The following is a 25751-nucleotide window of genomic DNA, read 5'->3' on the forward strand; positions in this document are numbered from 1 at the left end:
AGGTAGAATGCCAAATCACAGAGGGCTGCTCGAGTGCCCGGGAGCCAGGGGAGAGGGTCACGCTGCCTTGCTTCTGAGAGGCCGATGGAGGTAGATGCCATCGCACCCCCACTCAGTCACCTCTTTCTCCTATTACTTATTGGCCTGTGCAAACGCCATTTGGTATCTTGTCGCCTTCTATTTGTGGAAGTATTTTTTGCAATTGCTAAGAACAGAACATGTAAGTGAGAGCAGGGAGCAGCCATGCCTTCCCTCTCTCCACTGCAGGGTATGTTCTTTCTTGGTGCAAATCCCAGGCAGGCCACCCAGTGAGGCTCCTCATCTGAGGTTAAATATTTTTGAGGTCCTTTGCACAAACACTAGCCCATACATTTAGGATTCACGTTTACATTTTTTAACATACCTACCATCTGCTGATGCATTTGAGCATCACGGATGTGACCTCTTATTCCATAAGTGAGGAGAAAGAAAACGCTTTCTGGCTTCGGCTCCCTCGGCCTCCTTCCAGTCTCAGGAAGACAGAAAAGCAGGAGAGGAAGATGGGGCAGTGTAGGCGTGGAGCTCACCCCTGGAGGTCACTATGCAGGGACTGTAGGCACCGCAGAGCTGCGGCCAGGCCACAGCTGGCGGGCCCTGCCCCAAACACGATTCTGTTTTAAAAAGCAACCTCTTGGGCTTTATGCTTTCAGACATTCCACCTCTGGCTGCCAAAGAGGGAAGGGAAGTGAGAAGAACTACCCCTGCCACCCTAGGAGGTGCGTTTTTCAAAGGCAACTTTTTGAAAATTAAAGATGCTGCTCCCCACTCTGCACCCCAAGGATCTGGGCCCTGGAACGCTGCCCTGCTACTAGGTCAGCACCAAAGGCAGGACCCGTCCCAGGAAAAGGGCATGTCTGGGGTGTTGGTGCTCCACGATCCCAGGGAGGCCATCCTCTCTCAGGACCAGTTCCTGCAGCCTCCTTGTTGACCTGGGGAGGAGGCTCTTGCTCCTCCTGGGTCTCTGGAGAGGCGGGGCAGGAGGAGACTGGACCCCACGGTGGTGACAGGCACCGGGCAGCGTCAGAGCTGGCCCAGTCAGCCCCAGCACAGCGATTTCACCCGCTAGATGCCTCTGCATGTTGCAGCAGCTCCAGGTGAGGAGGAGGAGGTGGTAGCAGGGCCAAGCCCTGGGGACACAGAGTCTTTTGTTTCAGGTTGCACTGGACCACTCTGCCAGCAAGAAAAACAAAGGAGGCGTTGAGAGACCACGAATGCATCAGGAAGCAAGTGGGGGCAGGGGTGCTGCCCAGGCACGTGCCAGCGCCCACCCTCGGACCGACCAGCCCTGGGAGGACATCTGTCCCTCAGAAATGGCCCTCACCTTCTGGGCTGATCACTCACTGGGATGCCAAAGAGGGACTTTCCTGCCAGGCCCTTAGACAAGATCTGGGGTATTTCCATCCTTTCCTCAGAGCACCAACCCAGGAGGCCCTCCCAACACTGTAGCCAACCTGGAGCAGCCCCCCACCCTGCACAAGAGGTCAAGGGCTAGGGTCAGAGGATGGCTGCTGATGCGTCCAGTCCTCAGTCAAGGATCCAGGCCAAGGTCAGGCCTGGCAGCATCAAATGGCAGGACACTGCAAACAGGCTTTGGGGGAGCTGAGTGCGAGGAGACCCCTCCCAGGGAATGCAGCCCCGCAGCAGCCCCGCTGCTCAAGCTCCTCCAGGCTCATGCTGACTCTTGGCACCCAGTGGCGCTCAGCTCCGGAAACCCCAGGCACAGGGAGCCCCCACGCAGCCAGCGGGGTCTTGATGTTTCTCAGATGTCTATTCCTGTTTTCGTTGCTAGAAAATGCAAATGAGTTCATCTCCAAATCAAGGCTGTAAACACGAACGTGCCTCACTTATCTCTAGCTATGAGAGGAATCTAAGTCCCAGGAAAGCTTTGCAGGGAGAGACTGACACGCGTGTTCCTGTTGGCCCTGGAGCCCTCAGGAGACCCTGCAGGACCTGGAGCAGAGGGTGAAGGCAGCTGCCCAGTCAGGCAGGGATGCAAGCAAGCCCTCAGTCCAGGTGCTAATGCACCTCCTCCACTGCCTTCAGGCTGCAAACCCCCCACCAGCCTGGGAGCCCCTGTGCAGAGGGCACCCCTCCCAGAACCCCTCTCCGCCAGCCTGGGGATCCAGCTTGGGCTATGCTGACATGTGCGTCTGGGTGGAGGTGTATGGGTCTGTAGCCCAGACGAGGCCCACCTTCCTGGCTCCAGAGCAGGCCCAGAGACCAAAGCTGTGTCCTGCCTGGAGAAGCCTCTGGAAGCCCTGGCCTCAGCACCTGGCTGGCATTGGGAATTGCTGCTCTGGCCTTCCAGAAGTGCCGCTCCCAGGCCCTGTGGGGGAGGGGAGGGACACTGTCCCTGTGGACTGTCAGCCAGGAGAGCACATTGCCTTTGCAGCCGCTGCATGGTGCTTGGAAGAAAGGGGTAAACAGCAAATAACTCTCAGACATTATCCAAGTCAACAAACTTCGAATGTCATTGCACAGCCACATTTCATGAGGGGAAACAAGTTTGTGGTTCTTTGAAGTGAAAATGATGAGGGAGACCGGGACAAGGGGTTCCAGGCTGGCTGAATGAGGGTCAGGGAGGCCCAGGACCTGGCACCCACATGCACACCTTCCTTTCTGGCTTCAGGCTGCAGAAGCCACAGGCTGACCTTGTGGAGGTGTGTTCCCAGGCCAGAGGCCCAGCCCAGCAGGGCACTGGAACTTCTTGTAAAATCTCCCCTTCCAGGCCCACTAGTCCTGGGCAGGGCACAGGCTTGCTGGCCACCAACTAGTTTCTGTCACCTTGGTGTACCTACCTCTACTTGCATAAGCCCTGGTGCCCCCAACAAGGAGATCTGCTGCTACCTGCAGCCTGAGTGGGTGCGGACCAGCGTGGACAGCAACAGGAGAAGCTGGGCTCCCGTAAATGGTGTGGGGGGCAGGGAAGAAAAGTAAGGTCCCAGAGCCTGGGCACCCAGCCTGTTTCAAGAAGCAGGCCCCCAACTGGGGGGCTGCACACAACCATGTCATCAAGGAGGTCTCTGAGGTGGAGATAACATGGCTAAGGGGCACTTGGGGGAACTGCAGTCAGTAACGAGGGAAGCTGTTTCGGGGCTCAGCTCCTCCGGCCCCCGGCAGCCCCTGAGGAGCCCAAGGCCTCCTGCAGCCACACTGCGGTCGGAGCATTCGGCCCGACCACGGCGGCGCGCCTTCCTGCCTCCCTCTTACGACTGGGTGTCCTCGCAGAGCCCGGCGCGCTTGCCCCCGCCCCCACGCTTCCCTCATCCAGACCCTACGCCCCATGCGCCCCGCGCGCTGGCCGGATGGAAGGGAAAGTTGGCAAGTGCGCAGCGCCCGCGGGGGAAAGCGTTAATGGGCGGCCGGGTGGGAGCAGCGCGCTGGCTGGCCCACGTCACGCCGGTGCGGGCTCGGCTGACGGCCGCGGCGCCTGGGGACGCCGGCGCGCTCCGCTCGCCAGGTGCTCCGCCTGGAAATGTCTCCATTAGTTGTCGCCTGCTCTCCGCTGGAGCGCGCGCGCCCAGCGGCGGCGCAGAGCCCTCGCGGGCTGCCGGTAGCGTCCCGGCACCGCCGCAGGTAGGCGAGGTCCGCGCGCCCGCCCCCGCCCCGGGGCTCCGAGACCCCTCCCCCCTGCCGGGGAGGCGGAGGCTCCGCGCGGCCGCCGAGGGGCGCGGGCGACGGCGGCTGCGGCGACTCCTGGGAGCGTCCCGGGCTGCGCGCTGCTCCCCGCGGCCCCGGCGCCCGAGCGGCGCGGGCGGCGCGTCCCCAGCTCAGGTAGGGAGTGGGCTCGGCCGCGCAAACTTTGCTGGAATCGCTCCTACCCTGGAGGGCACAAAGTTTGCGGTCCGCCCGTGGGGTCTCTGCGGGCCGCTGCGCTTGCTGCAAGTTGCGGAAAAGGGGGTGCGGGCGGTGGCGCGGGGAACAACGTGGGGGCTGCGTGGCGCCCCTGCTGCGCGCCTTCCCGGCTCGGGCGGAGCCTGCTGCGAGCGGCGGGGCGCGGCGGGAGGGCCGAGGAAGCCGGCTGGAATGGAGGCGTAGGGGGGGAGGATGAACGCGCGCGCCTGCGGCTCACCCCGCTATCCTAGAGGACCGGCGGCAAGGAGCGGCCTGCCAACCTCCGGGTTCGCGAGCGCGGCGCCACCGACATCTCGAACGCTATGGGGCCCACGCCCTGCCCAGGGGCCGCGAGCAGTGGGCGAGCACAGGCGCCCCGAGGGTTGGTCCCCGCGCCTCGGTAGAGAAGGCCCTGCAGGGTGCCGCGCGCTGCGCCCCCGCCCTCCGCCTGCCTGCAGCCTAGCGGGGGTGTAGAGAGCTCCCCGCGGCTCACTCACGGTGCGAGCAACTGGGGTGGCCCCGGGGGAGGATTCCGGAAGCCGCCTGGAGGGCGGGGACACCTCGGCTGGGCGCAGGGGAAGCCCCACAGGTAGCGGGAGGAGGTCAGGGTGAGGCCTGTTGCCCCAGAGGCCTTCCACTGTTCCACCGGCCAACACCATCCCTGGCAAGAAGGGCGACTTCCGGACCTCTAACATTTGAGGCTAAACGTCCCAGGCCCCCTTGTTCCCAGCGCCTGCCGAACTGAGCGGGCCAGTGGGGGCACCTCGTCAAGCCCAGCTGCTGCCCGGACCGCCGGGAACCGCACGGCTTCCGGCGGGCCCCGCTCACGTATGTATTCAGAACCGGAGGCCCCTGCTGGGAGGTGGGCGCTGAAGGCCCACGTAGCCGGCATCTAACATGTTGACACTCCTGTTCCTGTAAGGGAAACCGGGAGCCTCCGCTCAAGGCCTGGCCTTTTAGGAAAGAGCACTTGGATCATTATTCCCGCAGGATCTATGGGACAAAGACGGCCCAGAAAGTACCCCGGGTCAGGCAGGCCAGCCTCCTCCCGTGTGCAGTTTGTCAGCGGGACGCCGGGCCTGCCCGGGCTGGAGACAGGCTGGGCTGACCCTTCATCCAGGATTGGGTAGGGGGGCCTTTGGGGTGAGAGGCCCACAAGGTCGCCAGGCTACTCTGGCTGCCCTGAGCTTCCCCACACAGGGTGGCCGGCCTGGGCCTAGGGCAGGAAGCGGAGGGTCAGTGTGCAGCGGCCTGGGATACTGTAGTCGGTGAGCTAGATTTCTGGATCATCGGAAAAGAGAGCCTGGCTGGGCGCCTGCGAGAACCGAGCCAGCGGGTGAGGACTGGGAGTGGAGTGTCTGTTCACCCACGCAGGCCAGAGAGGAAAACAGTAGAACATTGCAGTGGGGGGCCAAAGGAAGCCCCTGAAAACCCTCCCCAAGGGAAGTGGAGAATGCACCCTCCAGGTCTCTGAGGTCGATCGAGTCTGCACAGATGGGCAGTCGCGTGTTCAGGGGCACAGGTCTCCACGCTGTGGCCTAGGTCTCCGGGGAAGGGCATGTGCTAAGCAGGCCTGGGGTGCCGCGCGCTGCAAGCCGGGGCCCCGAGGCGCTGGCCGCTGGGACGCGGGGCGGCGGCTTACGTCCCCAGCTGGCTGAGCGCTCACAATCGCCCTGGCTGGGGCCACGGGAATGGGTGAGGAATGGCTGCCAAATGCATCCTTCTACCGCGACTCCGGCTCCCTGCGCCCTTGGCCTCCCTCGCTCACGCCCCACCCTCGGCCCGGCCTAATTACCAGCAGAGAGCGCGTTGTTTGTAAACAATAAATAATGGAAGGCAGGAGGGGTTCTGCAAAGCCTGGGCAGGCACGGAAAACTGGGAGCAGTTGGGAGGAGGGAGGAGGGGAGGGAAGGAGCAGAGGGGTAAGAAGGAGGGAGACGGGAAGACGTATTTCTGCCAGAAGCCCCGTTGGCTAGTTTCTTATTATTTACGGGAAGGTGATATTAGCAATTCAGGTGAGAAAGAAAGAAACAGGGCCTCCGCGAAATCAATACAGAATTCAAACACAATTATTAATGTCATTTGACTCGTGTTCTTTATATATCTTTCCCGGCTACAGACGCTTAAACTGTCTGAATAATTTGCATGGAGCGGCTATTCATTATTTCCGATGATTCTCTTTTGCGAGCGGCTCGGACGTGGCCGGCTGCGGGCCAACTCGATCGGAGAACGCGTATTTTCATCTGTAAATTACAGCAATTACGCAGCAGATATTATATGATGCGCACTGTGGTCTCCAGATAGTCATCAATCACCTTCAACCGGGCTGTCAGAGCGGGCAGATTTCGTTTCTGGGAGGCAGGTTTGCAGCTGGGGAGAGGGCGAGAACGTCATCATTAATTAGAGGGTGACCCTGGGGCGATCCGCAGGTCTGAACCCAGGAATCTTTCCGAGCAAGTCTGCACAGCGCCGCGGCGCACGGCTTCCCTCCCGGCAGACCGCGGGCGGCCGAGCGGAGCGGGCGGCAAGGACGAGCCCAGGCCCCTGGAGGGCGGCGGCGCAAAAGGCGGGAAGCGAATTCGGGGTGCCCGGGCGCTCTCTTGCCGCCCGCGCGCTGGCCTCCTCCTCGGACTCGGGCAAGGTCCAAGGGACAGGGACTGGTTAGGAGAGTCCGGAAGCAGGCACTCGGCCCTCTCCCAAGACCTCTCCGTGCGCCCGGGGCAGGAAGCTACGCAGAACGGGCGGGGAAGGGGGCCTCGGCCCCGCGCCCGGCGCCCCCTCCCCCGTACCTACCCCGAAGGTCGCCGGGAGGAGCCAGCGCGGCGGGAAGGGCTCCCGGGGCTGCTTCGGGAAACCTGCGCTTCGGAGCGCGCAGACCCACCTGGCAGTCCCGGGTTCAGCCGCGAGGGGCAGGGGAGGCTGAGAGGACGGCCCCGCTGAGCAAGAACTTAGAGGAACGGGCGGGGCCGAGGGTGGGGGGCGATCCCGACCACGGGGACGCCTGAGGTGGCTGAGCCCCGCAATTCTTGGGCCACAGAGGCCTGGGGTGGCCGGCACCGGGGAAGCCCGGGACGCACAGTGCGGGGACGTTCTGGCCTCCAGACGCGGACGCTCTTGGCGCCGCCTCGGGCCCTGGAGCAGGGCTGACTCTCCGGGAAACAATAGCAGGGCCCGCGCGCCGGCCTGCCGCGCCGCCTCGGTGCGACCTGGAGCGGAGGCCCGGCCCGCCGCCCGCGCCGGCGCGGGGCTAATTTTAACTGTTGATTACAATTCAGTGAACCCTCACTCGGGTGGCCCTTCCAATGTCTCATTTGTAATTGAGACTAATGATTACAGCGGAGTGGGACGGAGCAGCTGCTCATTAATTAATTGCTAATTAAAAGTGGCTCCCGTCCGCGGTGCGTAAGGAGAACCCCGCGCGTCGGGGCTCGGACGGGAGCGGTTCGTTGGCGCCCGAGGCGCCCGGCTGTCCCCGCCCCGCGGCCCGGCCGAGTGACCCGCGCTCCGCGGCCAGGCCGGTTGCGCGCGGCTGACGTCAGAGCCCCGCTGCTTACAGCCGCGCAGCTGACTTGACGGGTTCGCGCGACTCGTTTTTTTTTTTTTCTCTTTTTTGCAAAATATGTATTTGTGTCGCCTCTGTGAGGCCGGTCGGTCCCAGAGCCCCCCTCGGCGCCGTGGGGCTGCAAGGACGTTCGCGGCCGCCGCGGCCCACTTTACTTCGCGCTCTGGAAAGTTCGCGTGGCGCGCGGACGGGCTGATCGACTCTCTGGTTTCGCCCTCCCAGCGCCTAGGAGCCGGCGGCCCCCGAGCAGTGGCGGCGCCGCTCCGGGCCCCGCGCGCAGCACCCAGCCGGCCCCGCCCGCCGGCCCCGGGCCGCGCCCGCCATGTCCTACCCGCAGTTTGGATACCCGTATTCGTCGGCACCCCAGGTGAGGGGCCCCCCTCGGGGCCGCGGGGGACGCCGCCGGACTCACCGGCGCGCGGGCTGCCGGCGACCCGGGGTGGCTTCCCGGAGGTCAGGGCCCGCGCCACGAGCCCCTCGCACGCAGCCCGGAGAGGGCAGGAGCCTGGGAAGGCCACCGGGGCAGGGCGGGGCCCCCGTTCCCCGCTTTGCCTGCTTCCCGCCCCCGCCCGGGGCTCCGAGGCCGCGCCGCGGGAGGGTCCAGGGCCCGGGAGGACCGTGGCTCCTGAGCGGCCTCTGGGCGGGGCGTGGACCCTCCGGGCCCGGACCGGCGCGCCCTCCCGCGAGGCGCTTGGTGGGGAGGCGGCCCTAGGCCCCGGCCCCCCGCGCGGCTGCCCTCCTTCTCCGCGGTCTCCTCTTCAGTTCCTGATGACCACCAACGCCCTGAGCACGTGCTGCGAGTCGGGGGGCCGCACGCTGGCCGACTCCGGGCCCGCTGCCTCGGCCCAGGCGCCCGTCTACTGCCCGGTCTACGAGAGCCGGCTGCTGGCCACCGCGCGCCACGAACTCAACTCGGCCGCGGCGCTAGGCGTCTATGGGGGCCCCTACGGCGGCTCGCAGGGCTATGGCAACTATGTGACCTACGGCTCCGAGGCGTCCGCCTTCTACTCGCTGGTAAGGGTCGGGGGCGCGTGCCAAGCCTGCCCCACGCGCCGGGCCCTGCCCCTCGGTTTCTCAGACTCGCCCTTCCCGACCGTGGCCCGCAGCGGTGGGGGACGGACGCCTCGGCCGACCTCCTGGCCTGGCCCCTCGGAACACCGCCAGTCCTCTGGCTGGGCCCCGGCCATCTGACCCAGCCTGGTGGCTGCTGTCCACCCCGCCGCTCGTGCCTTGCTGCCCCCACACGCCCCTGCCCACTCTTCCCAGCCCTCCTCCTGCCCGCGCTCCCTCACCGACCTCCAGCTCCTCTTTGCCCCCTCCTCCCTTCTCCTCCTGGTCCTCACCCAACAGGGCCACTCACCTCCCTCCTCCACTGTCCCTGACCCTCGCTCCTCCCCACTCCAATCTCATCCTCTCTCCCATACTCCTGGACCGCCCCCAACCTCGCTAGTCCCCCCTTCACAGCCTGGGCCGGGAGACAGCCTGAGGACTGGCCGGCTGTGGGGCTGCCCAGCGTTCTGTGCGGAGTTGCAGGACACAGGGGAGGGGAGGGTCCCCGAAGCTGCGATCCCAGGCTCTTGGCCTCCCACAGAGCGGCTTCGACTCCAAGGAAGGCCCAGGATCTGCACACGCGGGCCTCGCACCTGCCGCCGCTGCCTACTACCCCTATGAGCCTGCGCTGGGCCAGTATCCCTATGACAGGTGAGGGATAGGCCCTCCCCGTGCCGGGCCCAGGCCCTGAGCCCCTCGCAGCCAACACCACCCACCACCCAGCCCGATGCCCCTCTGAGAGGCTGGGCAGCAGGAGCCAGGACATTTCTCTGTAGGGCTCCAGCTGACCTTGGGTTAGTCCCAGCCCTATCCGGGGGCGACCACCTGCTGCCCGGGCTGAAATGCATTCCCAGCCTCCTTTCCCTCCCCCAGCACGCTGTGCAGGCTCCCAAGCCTCGCTGTGCTGTGGTTTTCGGGGCGCCTCCCTGGCAGATGGAAGTGCAGCCCCACGATGTGTTGTCGCCCAGCTCGGCACCTCCTACACTGGGAACCGGAGAGGGGAGTCCTTGCCCACGCGCAGACAGCATGCCCCAGCTTCAGCGGGGCACTAATGACAAACTTACTGCAGAAAGTCCACATGAGCCCTCTGGGCACCTGCTCCCCATAGGCACCAATGACTATATTTGCCCCCATGTTAAGTAGTGGGTTCCAATCTCGGTGATGCGCTTTCTTGGTTTGCGGATCAGAATGGTGGGAGAGTCCGGTAAGGCACTGGAAGGAATATTTGTGTAGGTAGAGTGACAGGGCCCTGGTTTGGCCTTGCGCCTGGCTGCCCTGTGACCTCTGGCTCAGGAAGGTGACCGGGCTCTGTGTAAGTTTAACCAAACATAAACATCTTTGCCCTTGGGCCGCAAAAGGCAGTGCCTGGGAGCAGCGGGGCTGGGCCGGGCCCGGGGTCTCACCACCATGAGCACAACCCAGCCACCTGGCCTGGAAGCCCTCGTGGGCCCCGCCCACAGCAGGGGCCCACCGCAGCGGCCCGCGGCGGCACCCCATTGCCCAGCCTGTCTCCAGGTACGGGACCATGGACAGCGGCACGCGGCGGAAGAACGCCACGCGCGAGACCACCAGCACACTCAAGGCCTGGCTGCAGGAGCACCGCAAGAACCCGTACCCCACCAAGGGCGAGAAGATCATGCTGGCCATCATCACCAAGATGACCCTCACGCAGGTCTCCACCTGGTTCGCCAACGCGCGCCGGCGCCTCAAGAAGGAGAACAAGATGACGTGGCCGCCGCGGAACAAGTGCCCTGATGAGAAGCGGCCCTACGGGGAGGGCGAGGAGGAAGAGGGGGCTGAGGAGGAAGGCCGGGGGGAGGCTCTCGAGAGCACCAGGAACGAAGGTGGGCACCGAGACTGCTCGGCTGGGGCTGGGGCAGGGGCGGGGCCTCCCGGGCCGGTTCTGTGCCCCCCCGAGACGTTGAACCGGGGTAGTACCCCACCCCCACTGATGGACGTGGAAACTGCTTGGCCCGTGTAACCAGCATGGGGACGGGGAGCACCCAGAGGAGAAAGGTGGGGCAGAAGGTGGTGGGTGTTCTCCCGAGTTCCAGGGGCCCCACACCCATGGGCTGTTGGGAAGGAGGCGATGGGGTTCTGAGTCCTCTCTCCTTCCCCTGGCCTCTCTCCCTCCCTCCTGGGCAGAGCCAGTGGGCAAAGAGGAGAAGGATCTGGAGCTCAGCGACTTGGAGGACTTCGACCCGCTTGAGGGGGAGCCCCCAGAGTGTGAGCTGAAGCCGCCCTTCCAGCCCCCAAACAGCGGCCGGGAACAGGTCCGTGCCACACCTGAAGGCCCCAGCATCCCGGGAAAGGAGGCCTCGGTCGCTCTCCGGATGCCCCTGGCTGCTGGGGGTGGAGCTGCCTTGGACCAGGACCTGGAGAGGGCCCGGAGCTGCCTCCGGAACTCAGCGGCCAGGCCAGAGCAGCCGCCTGGCGCTGGGGGTGGCCCGCAGGCCTGTGAGGCCAAGCTGGGGTTTGCGCCGGCTGGGGCAACATCAGGTCCTGAGGCCAAGCCTCGCATCTGGTCCCTGGCACAGACGGCTACCGCAGCCGCCGCCTCCGCCCTAAACCAGACTGAGTTTCCATCGTGCATGCTCAGGCGCCAAGGCCCCTCCGCAACTGCAGCCGCCTCCTTGGCGCCCGCCTTGTCCTCGCCTGCGGCCCCAGCCACCGGCGGTGTCCCTGACAGGCACCAGGACTCCCCGGTAACCAGTCTCAGAAACTGGGTGGACGGAGTCTTTCACGACCCCATCCTCAGACATAGCACTTTGAACCAGGCCTGGGCCACCGCCAAGGGCGCCGTCCTGGACCCAGGGCCGCTGGGGCGCTCACTGGGGGCGGGCTCCAACGTGCTGACGACACCACTGGCCAGCACCTTCCCGCCCGCGCCCCATGACACCCCAGCCATTGATGGCACTGCCAGCGGTAAGCCCTTCTGCGCCTAAGTTGGGCGGGCCCCTGAGCCGAGGAGGGAGCTGTCACTCAGGCTGCAGGCTATCCCATCACAGACTCGCTTTCTACCGAGTTTCCAAAGCAAGGGAAGAGCTCGGCGAAGCTCAGGCAGCCAGCCCACCATAGAGGGAGGATCGAAACTCAGTCTCCTGGCCGTGGACAAGTCCCTGGGGCCGTCCCACCAGGCCTGTGGGCCGCACCTGGACAGGATCCCATCTGGGGTCATTCTCAAACTGGGGGACTCGGTGGTTAGGGCTGCTCTCAGAGCAGGAGGGAGCCACCATAAGCATAAAGTTTACGTCCAAAAGTTTACATGGAGAAGACACTTCCGTTCTGAGCTGCTTCTGCTGCGTCCTCTGGGTTTGAGGCGTGCTGGTGTCCCTGTGAAGACTCCTCCACCTGCCGGCCTTCTGATGCCATCCTCAGCACATGATTTTCACCAACAGCACTTCCACCGAGTTTACACTATTGCACACTATTAAGGCGATAAAGTTATGTTTTTTTACATGTATGTTCACACCAGTAATTGCCTGCTTCAGAGGCTAGTATAACAAAACCAATAAAACAGAGTGATGGTGTTTGCATTGCCAAATGAACATGTCAGCCTTACAGGTCTGAGAACTTGCAAGAAGGTGCACATCTCAAGGGAAGGGTGGGACGGGGTGCGGGAGGGGTCGCTGAACCCCAGGTGGAGCTGCTTGCAGAGCCTAAGATGTATGTGAAGACTTTTTTTAGAGGAAATCACAGTAAGTGTTCAAGATTCTGTTGAACTCTAACAGAAGTGGATGAGAGACCCAAAACTTTAAAATTTGTCCCCATTGCCAGAATCCAGGATTTTGAGAAAATACAAGTCCTTTGGCTAGATTAGAATGACTTTTACACTTCCTAAATTCCCTTGGACTGTGCCCTACTGGAGGAGGGGGAGAGGGGCCATAACTGCCCTGAGGCCCTTCTGCTGTTGACTGCTGACACCCTCCGTCGCCGGACTAGGGCGGCCTTCCCCACTACCCACCTCCTAACGCCGCCTCCTCTCCCTCCAGGCCGACCACCGGCTGCCAGTCTCCTTGGAAAGTTGTCGGGCTATGGCTCCAAGAGGGGATGTACTCAGTGGGCCGCACTCCAGAATCGGGGCTGGAAGGAAGGGCCGCTGGTGGGGCTTGGAGGGACCAGGGATCGGGCTGGAGGGACGCGGGCCCGCCCGCCTCACCTAGGTCCCCGCGCCGTGCAGACCCTGGGATCTGCTCACAAGCCCGGTTACCCCACCCCGACCCCAGAGCCGAGCTCGCTGGCCTCCAGCAGCTCTGAACTGCGGGAAAAATCGCTGGCTCCCTCCCTACAGTCGCCTCTGCCCCTTGCTTCCGTCCCCGCAGGTGCCTGGCTCCTCCAGGCCGTGGGGAGCTCAGTGTGCTGTGGCTTCGGGGTCGCCCCTTGCCTGCAAGCCCTCAACCTGAGGCTTTGCTGGGTCCGTTCGTGTGCCAGGCGTCTGAAGAGTCTGGGTAGCAGAGCCAGCGAACCTGAACGCGTGGAGCGGCCGAGGGCGTGCAGCGACCAGGCGAAGGTGGCCCTGACCGGGACAAGGACAGAGGGGCAGCCGCTCATACGCCTCGCTGGGGACGCTGATGGCCGCGGGCAGCTTGGAGCGACACGCGAGGCCGGGGCTGGATGGGACCTCACTGGGGGGGGCCCTAGGGTGCCCCGCACCCTGGGAAAGGCCGCGGGCAGGCGGGGAACGCTGGAGAGGGGGCGCGGAGGCGAGAGAGGGAACCGGCCTCGGAAGCTGCGGTGGGCGCTCCCCGCGGTAGGACCCTGACGGCCGGAGGTGCACCGACCCCCGACTCGGTGGTGGCACCTCCATCCCCGGACCCTGGGCAGCGGGCCCGCCGCGAGCCGAGGCCTGCCCCGCGCCGCGGTAATTGGATTGTATCCGCCCGCGCGCTGTCACCGTATTGACTTTCGCTCTCCGGGATGATATTATCGAGAGTCGGAAGCTCGCCGCTGATGTGCCTGTCAAAAGGCTGCGGCGGGAGCACCCGGCCTGGCGAGCGAGCATCAGCCAAGATAATTTGAAGTGAAATTTTCATTTTGACAGTAAACCCCTCAATTTCTAAAGGCTCCGCGCTCTGAGAGCTCGCTGGCAGGGGGAGGCTTTGCAGAAAGCCCACGTCTTAGACTGAAAAGGGCAAAGGAACTCGCATTAGTTGTAATAGATAAAAGGGCAAAAATAAAGAGTCAAGGGTACTTGACAGTAATAGCGAGAGTGGAGTCTCGGGGGAGGCCGGCGGCCGCGGCTGGGGCGCCGGGAATCTTAATGCTGCGGAGGGCGGCCCCGCGCGCCCCAGCCCGCCCTGCACAGAGCCGGGCCTGGGCCGCAGAAGGAGGCTGGGCAGGGGGGTGCTGCGGCGCTCCTGGGCGACACGCCCGGCCGGTGTGGACGCCGGACTCCTTCCCCGGAGCGAGCCCAGGGCCCAGGGCCCCTGATGCCGCCCAGCCGACCTCGAGCTCCCCGCAGACCCTCGCGCGGCAAGAGCCCCTCCCCCGCCCCCACCCCCAGCCCTCTGTCTCCCAGGGAATGGCTGACCGGAAGTGGTTTACTGGATCAAACACAAAACTGTGCGACATGGACATCCAGTTGGGTGGGGGGATCAGCCACACGCCAGGGACGCCTCGCCCTCAAGGATGGCGAGGCGGGGCTGTCGCTTCGCGGACCCACGTCCCTTCCCTGCGGGACCCCACGCTGGAAGGCTCGCCGCGGACCCCTTCGCCGCCCTCCGGCCCTGCGCGGACTGGGGTCAGACGAGGAGGACCCCGTGTTGGGGGCCGCGGAGGAGGGCATCCCGGGCCGGGGGCGTGGGGGGCGTGGGCGAGCTGCACCCTGGCTGGGGGCGGGGGGCTGTCGCGCTCCGTGCGGGGGGCGCTACCAAGACAGGAACTGCGCCGCGACGGGCGCGGGCCGACGGTCCCGGCCACTCAGGCGTGGCGAATTCAAACACGCCGAGGAAGGGACGCTAAATTAGCGGCGCTCTTTGCATCCAGCCCGAATAAAACCGTAATCAGCGGCGCGTTACTTTTCATTAAGCGAGTCTGACAGAAGCATCTCCGCGCCGCCAGGGGAGCCGCGCGGAGAAATACGGCGGAGATGCCGAGATCATTCCTGGAGCCCCATTAACAACCCTTAGCCGCGGGAAACGGGCTCCCGGACAGGCCTCCAAATCTAAAAGCTTTATCGACCCTCCAACAGGCACTGATGGTTCCATTTTTTTTCCCTTTTTTTTTTTTCTGTCCTTTCCTTTTTTTTACATAAGGGAGAGACACCCAGCAAGGTGAAGAGTTTAACACGACTCCTTAACTAGAGATAGGCGGGGAAGCCAGCCCTTAAATGATATTTAAAAGGCAACCAATTAAGATTTAAAGTTGTTGTCTCCTGAGAGTGTGTGCGATTCAGGCCGCCCACTCCTTCCTGCGCCTGCCCGCCTACCCGCCTACCCACCCCACTGGGGGGACCCTCCACCCTCCCACCCTCTCCTTCTTCCCTCTTGGAGCTGGTGCCACTGAGGCAGGCGGGTCCCCACCCCTCCTCGCCTGTGCCCAGCACTGCTGCCGTGACAGTGCCACTCCCTGGCTGCCCTTCATCTGGGGTTGCACTGTCGCCTCCCTCGCAGTGACGCTGGCAGGAGCATTGTTCCCAGCCACTCCGCTGAAGAGGCTGGGAAGCCCCTTACCCAGGGTCACATGATTCGAAGGGAGTAAAGCCCAGGGAAGGAGGCGCCATGACCTTTCGATTTGACCCGGGTATCAGGCCCTGTTGCAAAGGAACCAGAACAAAGGGGCCACGAGGGTGGAGGGGGTGAGGGAGGGAAAGGGGGGATGGGGAGGGGAGAGGGAGGGGAAAGGGGAGAAGGAGGGGAAAGGGGAGGGGAAAGGGAGGGAAGGCCGGCAGGAGAGGATGAAGGGGCCACCTTCCAACGTGTCTGGCATCAGCTTTATGGAGAAGCACTTGTGAATAAAGTGCCTCCTCCCTAGAGGACTTGAGGTGAAGTCCTGGGACAAGACAGGCCCCCTGAGTGAGCCCTGAGCCAGAGGCACCCACGTTTCTGTTGAGGAAGGTGGGTGCAGTCTGCAAGGTTCCCTGGCCTCAGTCAAGTCCACTGTGAACTTTAAGAAGTGGGCGTCCCACCTCCCCAGCCAAGGGTTGGGAAAGCTCAAGGGCCTCCTCCCAACACGTCTAAACACAGGGTGGGGGGCTCAGGAGCCTGAAGCCCCGCAAGGCCGAAACCTCGATGTCTTGAACCGGGTGCCAAATGTAAGAAAGCACCAAATGCTGCGGAGCCTGAGTCAGATGAAGGAGCCGTTCTTCCGAAGCTCGCCTGAACCCTTGCCTGAGCGTGGTGGCTAAGGCCGCTGTCGCCAGCGCGTGGTCCTGGGGGCCTCCCAGAAAAGGAGCTGAGTTGCTGCACCATCGCCTGCCTCCCTCCCATCTGGTGTAGACAACCCCAGACTGAGCAGAAACGCGGGTGGTTTAGGGCCTCCGGAACCTCCTGGTGAGGTAGGAACAGCAGCTGAGAGCAGCAGTAAGGGGGACAGAGGAGGGGCCCCTGACAGGTGGAGTGGCTGGTGGGGAGGGTGTCAGCTGGGTGTCCCCACCCCTGCTTCTCAAGCACTGCAGTGTTCAATGCACAATCGTGTTCGTCACCTCAAACAGCCAAGGATGCTGGTAGAGTCCTGTGCCCTATCTGCGTGAAACCCCATTTCCTATGGTCTGGGGCTAGCAGGTGCCTGGGCTAGGCATGTGCCAACCTGGGACCCAGCGGACCAGGCCAGGTAAGACAAGCACAGCTCCAGGCTGGGGCAGAGCAAGAGGGTCCCTGCAAGGTGCCATACCCTCCCCAGCAAGCTAGGCACATGCTCTGTGTCCGCCCCTCCCCGGCTCCACTGGGTCCCTCTAGAATGATGGCCCCTGGCTTTGGGGAGCAGGGGTCCCACAGCTGGCCAGGCCTGGGACTCAGGAAGCCAGAAAGGTCCTGACAGACAGAGAGAGAGTGCGGGGAGGGTCCAAAGGGTGGGGGGAGGGGCCAGTGCAGAGGCCAGCGCTTGTATCAACCAGGGGCTGGGGCGGGGGGGCGCAAGGACAGCGACCACAAGGGGGGCATGACATCCAGGACAACGACAGAGCCTGGGGACAATGATCAGGAGTCGCTCCAGGCCATCTGATCAGCCCCCTGGGATGGGAAGCCCCAGGTTGCCCAGTAGGTGGGGGCAAGGTGGCTGGGTGCAGGCAGGTGGGGTCAGTTCACTCAAATTTCTAAGGTTCACCTGGTGTGTGGTGGCCAGAAAGTCAAGGACAATGTCCAATAACACACTGGAATGAAGGTGGCAGGGACAAACCCCAGGACAGGAGGAAGGGTGGCTTCCGTGGGCTGATTTAACATCTCTTGGTGGCCTCACTAGATGCGGCAGGGAGGAATCATGGGTCGGGAAGACCCAGAGATAAGCTTCTAACACTAAGGGCCTGTCTGGGAGCAGTAAGGCAGGGAGCCCGTGGGTGCATGCGGCTCCCCCTGCATCCTGACCTGGCCAGGAGCGCTCCTGAGTGCCTCGCAGGCCAGAGCTGCTCTGAGGGGCGCCTGTGGCTGGGGGCTTCGCAGGAGGTGGGCCAGGTAGGCGGTGCCCATGGCCTCCATCACCCCCAGCACCATGGCAGGATGGGAGGGGGGATCACAGAGGGCCCAGCACCTTTGGCCCAGCACCGTTCTGGGAAAATGGCCTCCTGGAAGGTTTGGGCTGCTGTGAATGGCTGGGGGGCAGACTCTCAAAGAGGCGACCCCTGCTTGGTGTGCATTTATGCAGGTGCACACACAGGCTCACACACGCCCCTGGGTCAGGGGCAGCAGCCCTACTTCCCGACCACAGGACAAGAGGCAGAGGCGGAGCAGGGTGCACGGAGCACCCCTGGGCTCGGAGACGCCGGGAAGGAAGCAGGTGTGTGGGCCTGTGTCTGGAAGACTTTGTCAGCAGGGAGTAGGGGGGCTTGTGGAGTCAGGCTGCTGGCCCCCTGGGGAGATGGGCAGCCAGAGGGGCCAGCTCGGCCTCCGAGTGGCGTGGAGGTAGAGGTGGAGGGGCAGTGCGCACCGCCCGACCCAGCCAGCCCACCCAGCCCCGTGGAGCAGTGGGCAGGGCTCAGCAGGGTCCTTGGCACTGGCAGGGAACCCCCGGTGAGGCTGGACAGTGATGCACTGGACACGAGTCCCAGGATGGAGGCGGCACCCGCCTGGTCCCACCTGGCCCAGGACCCCCACCCCGAAGCTCCAGCCTGAGAGCTCTAAGTGAGACCCTCAGACCCCACCAGGAATCGGAACACGTGGCCGCCAGACTTCCCTGCTCTGTCCAGTCGGGCCCCTGAAGGCTGGCCGATGTGCTCACGTGTCACCAGCAGGGAGCCAGGCCTGTGCTTCCACACAAGAGACTCCGTTCACAGTCAGACTGCAAATGGGGCCTGAATCAGTGAGTTTGATGATAGACACTCTCTTCATGGAACATTAGCCCAAGTTCAAGATAATCAGCCTGAACACAAACTCCAGCTTTGCCACGGCACTTGCCCAGAACAAGGGCAGAGTCCACGTCAGGCAAGCAGGTGAGCACGTGTGACTCGGGGCAGCTCATGGCGCCTCCAGCAGGGTGCAGTCCCGGCCCTGGTGACAGACCCTTCTATGGTGGGAGGTCCTCACAAACACACGTGCTGTCACCAGCACTGAGTGCTGTCAGAGGCACCTGTTGGTGGCAGGGGCTCACCTCTGCTTCCCTTAGCCTGTGGGTTTCCGGCAGATACTCCTGTCCATGCAGGAAGACAAGATGAAGCTTCAGGGCCTTTCCCTGGTAGCCCCGTCCTTGTGAACAGACAGCCCTTTGGGGGAGGTGGGATTCCAAGGTGAGAACTTCCAAATTTCAGGGTCACACCTGACCCTTCCTACCTGGCACTTGTATAGTGAAAATAGGTTGTAGCACTCCTAGGCATGCGAGCCAAGCCCCACTGTGTGGCAGCAACTTATGGGGCACATGTGGGGGCCTTGCAAAGGGAGCAGCCAGGGGTAGCAAGGGCCTGGAGTGAGAGGCAGGGCTCTGCATTCCCAGCAGGTTGTGGGGGATAATTGGCACCAGGGGAAGCTGTCCCCAGGGCTCAGGAAGACACTCTCAGCTGACAGGGTGGTCACCCAGCCCCTCCCTCCCTTGTTGCCCTCAGGACTAGGGGGTGTGGGAGGGGGCTGATGCTGGGAGAGGCAGAAGGAGGGTGTGGCCATGCCAGGGCACATTGCTGAGACCAGGGAGGGGCCGGGGCTCCGGGGCTGGGGAAGTCCTCGCATGACCCAGCTCCATGCAGCTCAGCCAGCAGGGGAGGGGACAACACAGGGACTTCTCATGTGTCCTCTGCTTTCTCAACAGCGCATTAGCCTGAAAACCATTTGTGCACTGCTCAGGCGGGGCGCAGGGCCTGAACTTCAGCTCGGGAGCAGGCGTATTCCCATGGGAGGGGCACCCACAGCCCCAGGGAGGACTTGCCCGCAGCCCCAGCATCCCCAGCACCCGGGCATTCCTCGCTGCCCGGAGAGACCCACCCGCTAAGCCCCGGAGCCCTGTTAGTTCTTATCTTGATTTCATTCCTCAGCTGCTTCTTCACCCACCTGCCTGCAGCAGAGGCAGCTGCTCAGGGGCTGATTATCAGCATTTGCAGCATTTACGACTTTTCACCTGTTTCTCAGTGCTGGGCCGCCTTGCAGAGGTGTGCGGGTGACTCATTACAAAGGATCCCAAGGCCCCCCAACTTCTCCCTAATGACACAAACCACACTGTTATTTTGTTTCTGCTCACATGCTTCTGGAAATCAGAGAGCATTCATTTTACTCTCCTGGTTTCAAGTACAGAATACATTATTATCCTTGACAGTTAACATGTCCTATTCTCATTTAGTGTAACATCCCTTATTTGAGTACCTTTTATACAGACATACCTGCTTAAGAAAATACAAATCTATGAAATAGGGAGACAGTGGAAGAAGAGGCAAATTCTCTTATTTCCAAATGCATCCTTGCTTGTCATTAAGTTCATTAAAAATACTGTCCTTGTATTTAAATAAATTTCGGTTTGCCAAAATCTGAATCACAGAAATGTCCAGACGGTAGGGTTTGCCACATTGTCATCCACCGTCTGTGAGTATGGTGCACTCATACCGGGCACCCCCGCCAAGACCCCAGCTTGTTCCTGGAGTCAAACACCAAGGGTGGATCTCAGCAGGCAACACAATGGCAAGACTGTGGGGCTACATTCCTTTGTGAAGCTGTGAGATACAAATAAATACAGAGATGCTTAAAAGTAAAAGTGACACGTCATCTAAACACAGGAGAGTACATATAGATAAGGGAGAAGTAGTTTTACGAGTATTTTCTAGATGGTTACTTGAGAATCAAGATTAGACTTTATCACCGTGGTTTTGCTATTGGACATCATATGTGTGTTTTTATTATATACATTTACCTCACTTCTCACTTCTCCTAGAAAATAAGAAGTGACCATGTCACTGAAGTGTGGCGAGGAGCCACAGTGGTGTCCCCGAGCCACCATGCCGCGGTGGCAGCCCAGCCCAGCACACCAGCCCGGCCTGTGTGTTTCCTGTCTGCCCTCCTCCTGGGGCCCTCCACACACCAAGGGTGCTCTGGACAGGGCCGTAGCTAAAGTCCTCACCACAGTGACACCAGCGGATTACAGCACCCTCCCAGGACCTTCATGCTGACCTAGACACATTCGTTAGTACAGGAAGGGGCCCGCCGAGCCCCACCCTGTGTGCACACCTAGCGGTAACCACCTTCTCCAGCACACAGTGCCATGCAAGGCCTTGGCTGGGACGTCAGAGCCAACAGGACATGTCCGGTCAGAACACTGCTCACCCCAAACCACACTCAGCGGGTGGTTAGGTTGGGAGGGTCTGCTGCGCCTCCAGGACAAAGGGGCTGAAGAAAGGAGGGGCCTCCGGCTGCAGCAGCGGGGTGTGTCCCTGCCTCTTAGGGCTGGCGGTCTGCACCTCACCCCCCACTGCCCACCGTGCCCTGAGGGAGTCCAGGTCAGTGCATCCTCAACAGGGCCTCCCACAGGTTGGGGGAGCAGATTTGAGGGAGCCTTGGGCTTCAGAAGATGGAGGAGATTGCCAGGCACCCCACAAATCAAGACCTGGGGTGTTCAAACACCCAGACTGACTGCAGACTCTAGGCAGACATCCTCACGTTTTCATCACAGCCTTCCAGGAGACACCTCGGCCCAGTCCCCACAGGGGAGCCCTGGCCCCTCCATCACGCCCTGCACCCATGATAATCATCTCAGCACGCAGGGTCCCTGACAACAGGGTGCTGAGTGCCGCACGTGGGTCCAGGGGACAGAACCTCCAGCATGGACGTCCAGAATGAGCGTCCTGATCTGCTTGGACAGAAAGGCAGGGGGGTCCCCAACGCCCACGGTGATGGTTACAGGTGGTGTGCAGCACACGGAATGTAACACACGGCAACAAAATGATCACTCAGTCGTCACCTGTGGTCCTCTGGGGCCTGGCGCCTGTTCGTGGACAGGCCCTGGTGACTAGCTGCTGCTGCATCTGCCAGGTGGTCACACTGCACAGAGCAGGGCCTGGACACTGGTGACCCCTGGCTGCTAATTCCCACCCGGGCCCTCGTGAGGACGGGCGAGCTCTGTGCTGGCCTGAAGAAGCCCTTATCACCAGTAGCTGGAGGGCCACAATTCCTGGAAACCAGATTCTCAGGCTGAGCCTGTTGCTGGCCCAGTGACTCCATCCCCAGCCGCACAGGGCCCGACGTGGCCGGTATGGTGAGCGAGAGGCAGGAGGCCGGTCCAGGCAGCTGAGCATGAATCCTCCAGGCACCCTGAGCATTTCTCAAGCCCCCGCCCCGTTCCCCTCCTCGTGTGACGGAGCCCCCAGGCCCAGCACCTCCCACTGCTTTGGGACTGAGGGGTTCAAATCCCAGGCATCTCAGTTCACGGACAAACTGTGACGCAGGAGGGCGAACCATGCACTCAAACAGAACTGCAAGAATTTACAGTTTTTATTGACAGAAATGGGTGGGAGGAGGTTGCAGGGCGTGACCTTTAGGACAACAGGCCAGGCAGGAGCCAGTGCCGGGTGGGCTCAAGGCAGACTCAAGGGCGAGGCGTCCCTGGAGCTGTGTGCAGCCTCACGACATGGGCTTTAGCAGCTGAGAGGCTCTGTTTCTACCTGACTGATGGAAATGAGGCCTTGATGGCTGCCTGGGGTAAATGAAATCAGAATACGCCGGCTGGGACACCAGAGTGGGGGAGGCAGGGCGAGGTGGTGCAGGGGTTTGTTGGCGTGACCTGCCCACCCCCACCCGGGCCCTCGCTGCCTGGAGAAGGTCCCCTTGCCAAGGCTGAGGACAGCACGGAGGAGGAGCGAAGCCCCATTCTCAAAGCCCACCCCATGCGCGATGCTGCCCTCCACACATCCCGTCCTGGGTGGGGTGCAGGGTGGGGACTGGAGAAAGGCTGGCAGGGAAGGGGCAGCTCTTGGCCGCTGAGCGGAGGTGGGTGTGGAGGCCCAGCGGGGAGCAGGCCTCCCCGCCTGGCCGGGGGTCTTTGATGGTAGCTGTGAATGGACCTTCCTAGGACTCAAGCCAATTCAAATCTTGCTTGATTTGTATAATAAAAGGGACAGAAGCAGAAAGAGAACCACAATCAGATAAAACAATGTAAAATAACATCTGAGTCTGATAAAGTTTCTGGGTAAATAACCAGCACCCTGCTGCAGCAGCTCCCAGGCCCAGGCCCGTGTGAAGGGCCTGTGCCCCCACTGGACCTGCCTGCAGTGGGTGCCGCCCAGCCTTCCAGACAGGACCCCCGGCGCATCAGTGGAGGCTGTGCATGTGGGAGCCCCGCTCTGGCCTCCTGGTAGTTTCTAGTCCTAGTCTGTGGCTCAGAACTGACACAAATTCCTGGAAACCCAAATGCCTCAGCAGTCCACAGCCCACAGGACACAGTCCACAATGCTGCACAGCGTGCAATGTCCACGGGGCAGAGTGGGCTCCGGGCTCCAGCGGGTCTTTGCATGGCAGCCCTTGCTTCCCAGAACCTGTCCGGTGGTTCCTTCCTGGTCCCGGGTGCTCATGTGCCCAGTTGTCTGCAGGGGAGCACGTCTTCCTGCCGCATGGTGACCCAGGGTCACAGGCCGGCCTCACCAGTATCCTAATCTCCAGAGATGCCAGGGCGCTGCCAGGACAAACCCCATCACCCTCCTTAGGGCTGAGCCCATGGCAGTGGGCCTTGCCGGGTGGTGGTGACTTAGCCCTGGAGGGTGGCCACAGGGGCAGAGCTGCTGACCCAGACGTGGGGACACAACAGCGTGTCCCTTGGACCAACGTGTGGCTGAGGATCTGGGGTGGGTGGGAGGTTTTGGGTCAGCGGTGTGAGCAGTGGCTCCCTGTCACCACACCCATGGTGGCACTGCCCCTACCACATCCAGAAGATGCCCAAAAACCCTCTCCAGACCGTCTCGTTCTCCCCACAGTGCCCAGGCCAAGGCTGCTCTGTGCACAGGTGTGGGGACAGTTCTCTGCATCTGTGGGATCTGGTAGGAAAGGGTCTCCCTGCAGGTGGGCAGCACCTGCCTCATTTGTGGCTGTGAAAGGAGGCCCTGCTCTCCTCCATGTGCACGGCCCTTACTGCTGCACCCCAGGCCCGCCCCGTTCTCAACCCGCAGGGTGAGCAGGGTGCAGCATCGCCAATGTCAGCTTCACCCTCCTGATTCCTACTTTCCAGGACATTCTTACAAATGAAACACCAACAGAATGGCACCGAGGACATGTAGGTGTGCTTCAGAGGACAGTGTGTGCAGCTGGGAACCACCTGGCTGCACAGATCAGAATCGGCAGTACCTCTATTCTGCAGGCATCAAGTTTGGGGACACATTAATCACTTCTTCCCCAAGCATCCCGGCACAGCTGTGGCATCAAGGAAACAAGTGGGGGGGTGGGGGCAGCAGGTGCTGGACTGGCAGAGAACCTTCTTTCTAATTCTTCCAGGTACAGAACAATCCAAGCAGTGTCGGACACTTGTTACCAGGACGTCTGCTCGGCTGCAACCATTTCCCGAGCCTGTGTCTGTGGCCAAGGCCATGGGAGGAGAAGGGAAAGCCGGGCATCGTCCTGACCCTTTGCTCCTCTGGCCCAGGGGTATCCTGGCAAGTGTTGCTCCTCACTAGGCACAGCCCCAGGCGAGGCCGTCCCCACTGGGCACACAGCCTCGAGCCCGGACGGGCTGGCCAAGCTCGGGGCCTCTCCTGCAGATGCTGGGAAGGAGCCGTTAGAAGGCAGCACTGGACGGAAGCAGCAGGCACAGCTGTCCAGGTATGACAGCAGGAGGAGGCTCTGAGAGGGGCAGGGGCAGGGGCAGGACACGGGTGCGCGCCCCGGGAATGGAGGCGGACAGCTCATCCCGGAGCCCCATCGAGGTCAGCAGCCGCTGATGCCTCTCTTTCAGGGCACATTTCTGTCCCACCTAGAGCAAAGTAGAGGTCAGATGCCAGAGGACTCAGGGTGGCTTTGCCAGGATCAACTAAATCTCAGAGGGGGAGACACGGAAGTTTCTACATGACGTAAGTGCCTTGGGGATGAAGCCCCGAGGAGCAGCAGCTCCCGCCGCAGGCAGGGGCATACCACAGACTGGGGCTGGACTGCAGCAGAGAGTGGGGCAGTGGGCTAGTCCTGGCCCCGGCAAGCCCCCCTTGGGCCACCCCACCTCCACCTGCTCAGGGCCCTGCTCCCCACCCTCCAGGGCATGTGGAGCCCCCCGTGTCTCCCCTGGTCATGTCTGGGCCCCGGTCAGCAAGCGGCCCTCCTCACATCACTGCACTGACAGCCCCTCAGCTCCAGGAAGGACAGAGGCCCCAGGTCACCTGCAAACATTGTTGCCCTTTGACCTTGCCCATGTGACCTCCCCATTACTCTTTTGTGTCGGAAAGAAATGGCGCATGAGCTACCCTCCTCCCCCACCCGCTGCTTCTGTTTGTCCGGGTCTCTCGCTGTGGGAGCCGAGCCACTCGCACGCGCCGGGACAACCGTCCCACGGTAAGGGGTGTTCTTGGGGCAGCCACAGACCCTTTCCTTCTCTCGGATTGTTCACCAGAGACCTCGTGCAGAGAATTTGGGAAATGGAGTTTAAGGAGAAAAAAAACCACGTGTGGTACCCTCACTTGGAGCACAGCCCCAAGGAATTTTTTCCAATTGCTTTCTTTACGCACATTTTTGCGATTACCTCTCACGTGACGCCGAGTGTTTCCCAGGAAATTGACTCCAGGAGAGCAGCTGGCCATGGTGGCTTTCCGGAGGCACGGCCTTCAGGATGCCTTTGGAAGCTTGAGGTTAGAGCCGCCACAGATCTTCAGAGTCAGGGCCGAGATGTGGAGGCCACGGTCACGGCTGGCCTCATTCCAGCTGCCTCATCCGGGACCACTAGGGTCTCGCTTCTTGGGACCCCCAGACATCTTCGGGGTCTGCCCTGTGCCGCTCTTCAGTGCTGGGGCCTCGAGAGGTGGGGGCGGCTGCTCAGCACATGGGGCCTGAAGGCCAGAGCACGGCACAAGCAAGGCAGTGACGGACAAGCCAGGCAGGTGGGAGGGGAGCAGCGCCCCTGCAGGGGAATGGAGGCCCTCCCGGTGGGTGAAGGTGCAGTTTGGCTACCATGCAATGCCGTGGCCTGCACTTGCCCCACATGTGGGCGACTACAGAGCCACAGGCTGAGAAAGGCTCCCACCCCACAGACGAGGTCCAGTCACACCTGCAGGCCAGCCGCCTGGGGCCACAGAGGTGCTGCCAGCTGAAGGTGAGGGCTGACAAGGCAGTGGGGAGAAGCTGATTATTGGGGTGTCCTCAAGGCCTGGCATGTCCTCCCACCAACCTTGACCTCACAAGTTTCCCAGAAAGAGGTCCTCCAGAACCCACAGGGGCCCCTCCCAGACTTACATGAACAAGTGGATCTGGACAGAGCAAGAGCTGCACAGGGTAGAGGCCCAGCTGGGCCCACACAGGAATTGCATTCACCCAGGAAAGCTGGGCCTCTACCTGGAGGCAGCATAGGGGCCCAGGATTCCAGGCAGGGAATTACACAGACAGCAACCCCCGCCACCCCAGTGAAGGCCCCCCAGTCTCCAGAGCTCCCTGCGGATTCCAAACCTTTGTTAAGGCGACGTGGTCCGCCAGCTCCTTCCCACCAGTCCAAGAAGCCCGTCCCACTGACAGGGCAGACACGCTCC

At 62.3% G+C, this 25751-nt stretch overlaps 1 protein-coding gene across 10 annotated transcripts; it reads left to right on the plus strand.

Moving 5' to 3' along the window:
* Window positions 1–2953: 2953 nt before the first annotated feature.
* IRX4 (iroquois homeobox 4) lies at window positions 2954–12758 on the plus strand. 10 transcript variants are annotated; one of them, XM_057496678.1, is made up of 6 exons: window positions 3510–3615; window positions 7658–7802; window positions 8198–8449; window positions 9027–9136; window positions 10001–10329; window positions 10631–12015. In XM_057496678.1, exons 2-6 carry the CDS (start codon window positions 7758–7760, stop codon window positions 11428–11430), a joined length of 1536 nt encoding a protein of 511 aa, XP_057352661.1. In that variant the 5' UTR covers window positions 3510–3615; window positions 7658–7757; the 3' UTR covers window positions 11431–12015. The 10 variants fall into 10 exon arrangements, 8 of the variants coding, with proteins under 8 accessions (XP_057352651.1, XP_036775786.2, XP_057352670.1 ...); XM_036919900.2 differs by lacking the exon at window positions 3510–3615 and adding an exon at window positions 3655–3813; XM_057496683.1 differs by lacking the exon at window positions 3510–3615 and adding an exon at window positions 6823–7449.
* The last annotated feature ends 12993 nt before the right edge of the window (window positions 12759–25751 follow it).

This window comes from Manis pentadactyla, chromosome 2, assembly GCF_030020395.1.
Source record: "Manis pentadactyla isolate mManPen7 chromosome 2, mManPen7.hap1, whole genome shotgun sequence".
Lineage (NCBI taxonomy): Eukaryota > Metazoa > Chordata > Mammalia > Pholidota > Manidae > Manis > Manis pentadactyla.

Excerpts from the sequence above, each read along its gene's own strand:
- IRX4 (XM_036919874.2), top strand. The coding sequence starts at position 3,079 with ATGGCTAAGGGGCACTTGGGGGAACTGCAGTCAGTAACGAGGGAAGCT. Across the intron at positions 3,616-7,657 it reads GCGTCCCGGCACCGCCGCAG|CGCCTAGGAGCCGGCGGCCC; the intron begins GTAGGCGAGGTC and ends TCGCCCTCCCAG. Across the intron at positions 9,137-10,000 it reads GGCCAGTATCCCTATGACAG|GTACGGGACCATGGACAGCG; the intron begins GTGAGGGATAGG and ends GCCTGTCTCCAG.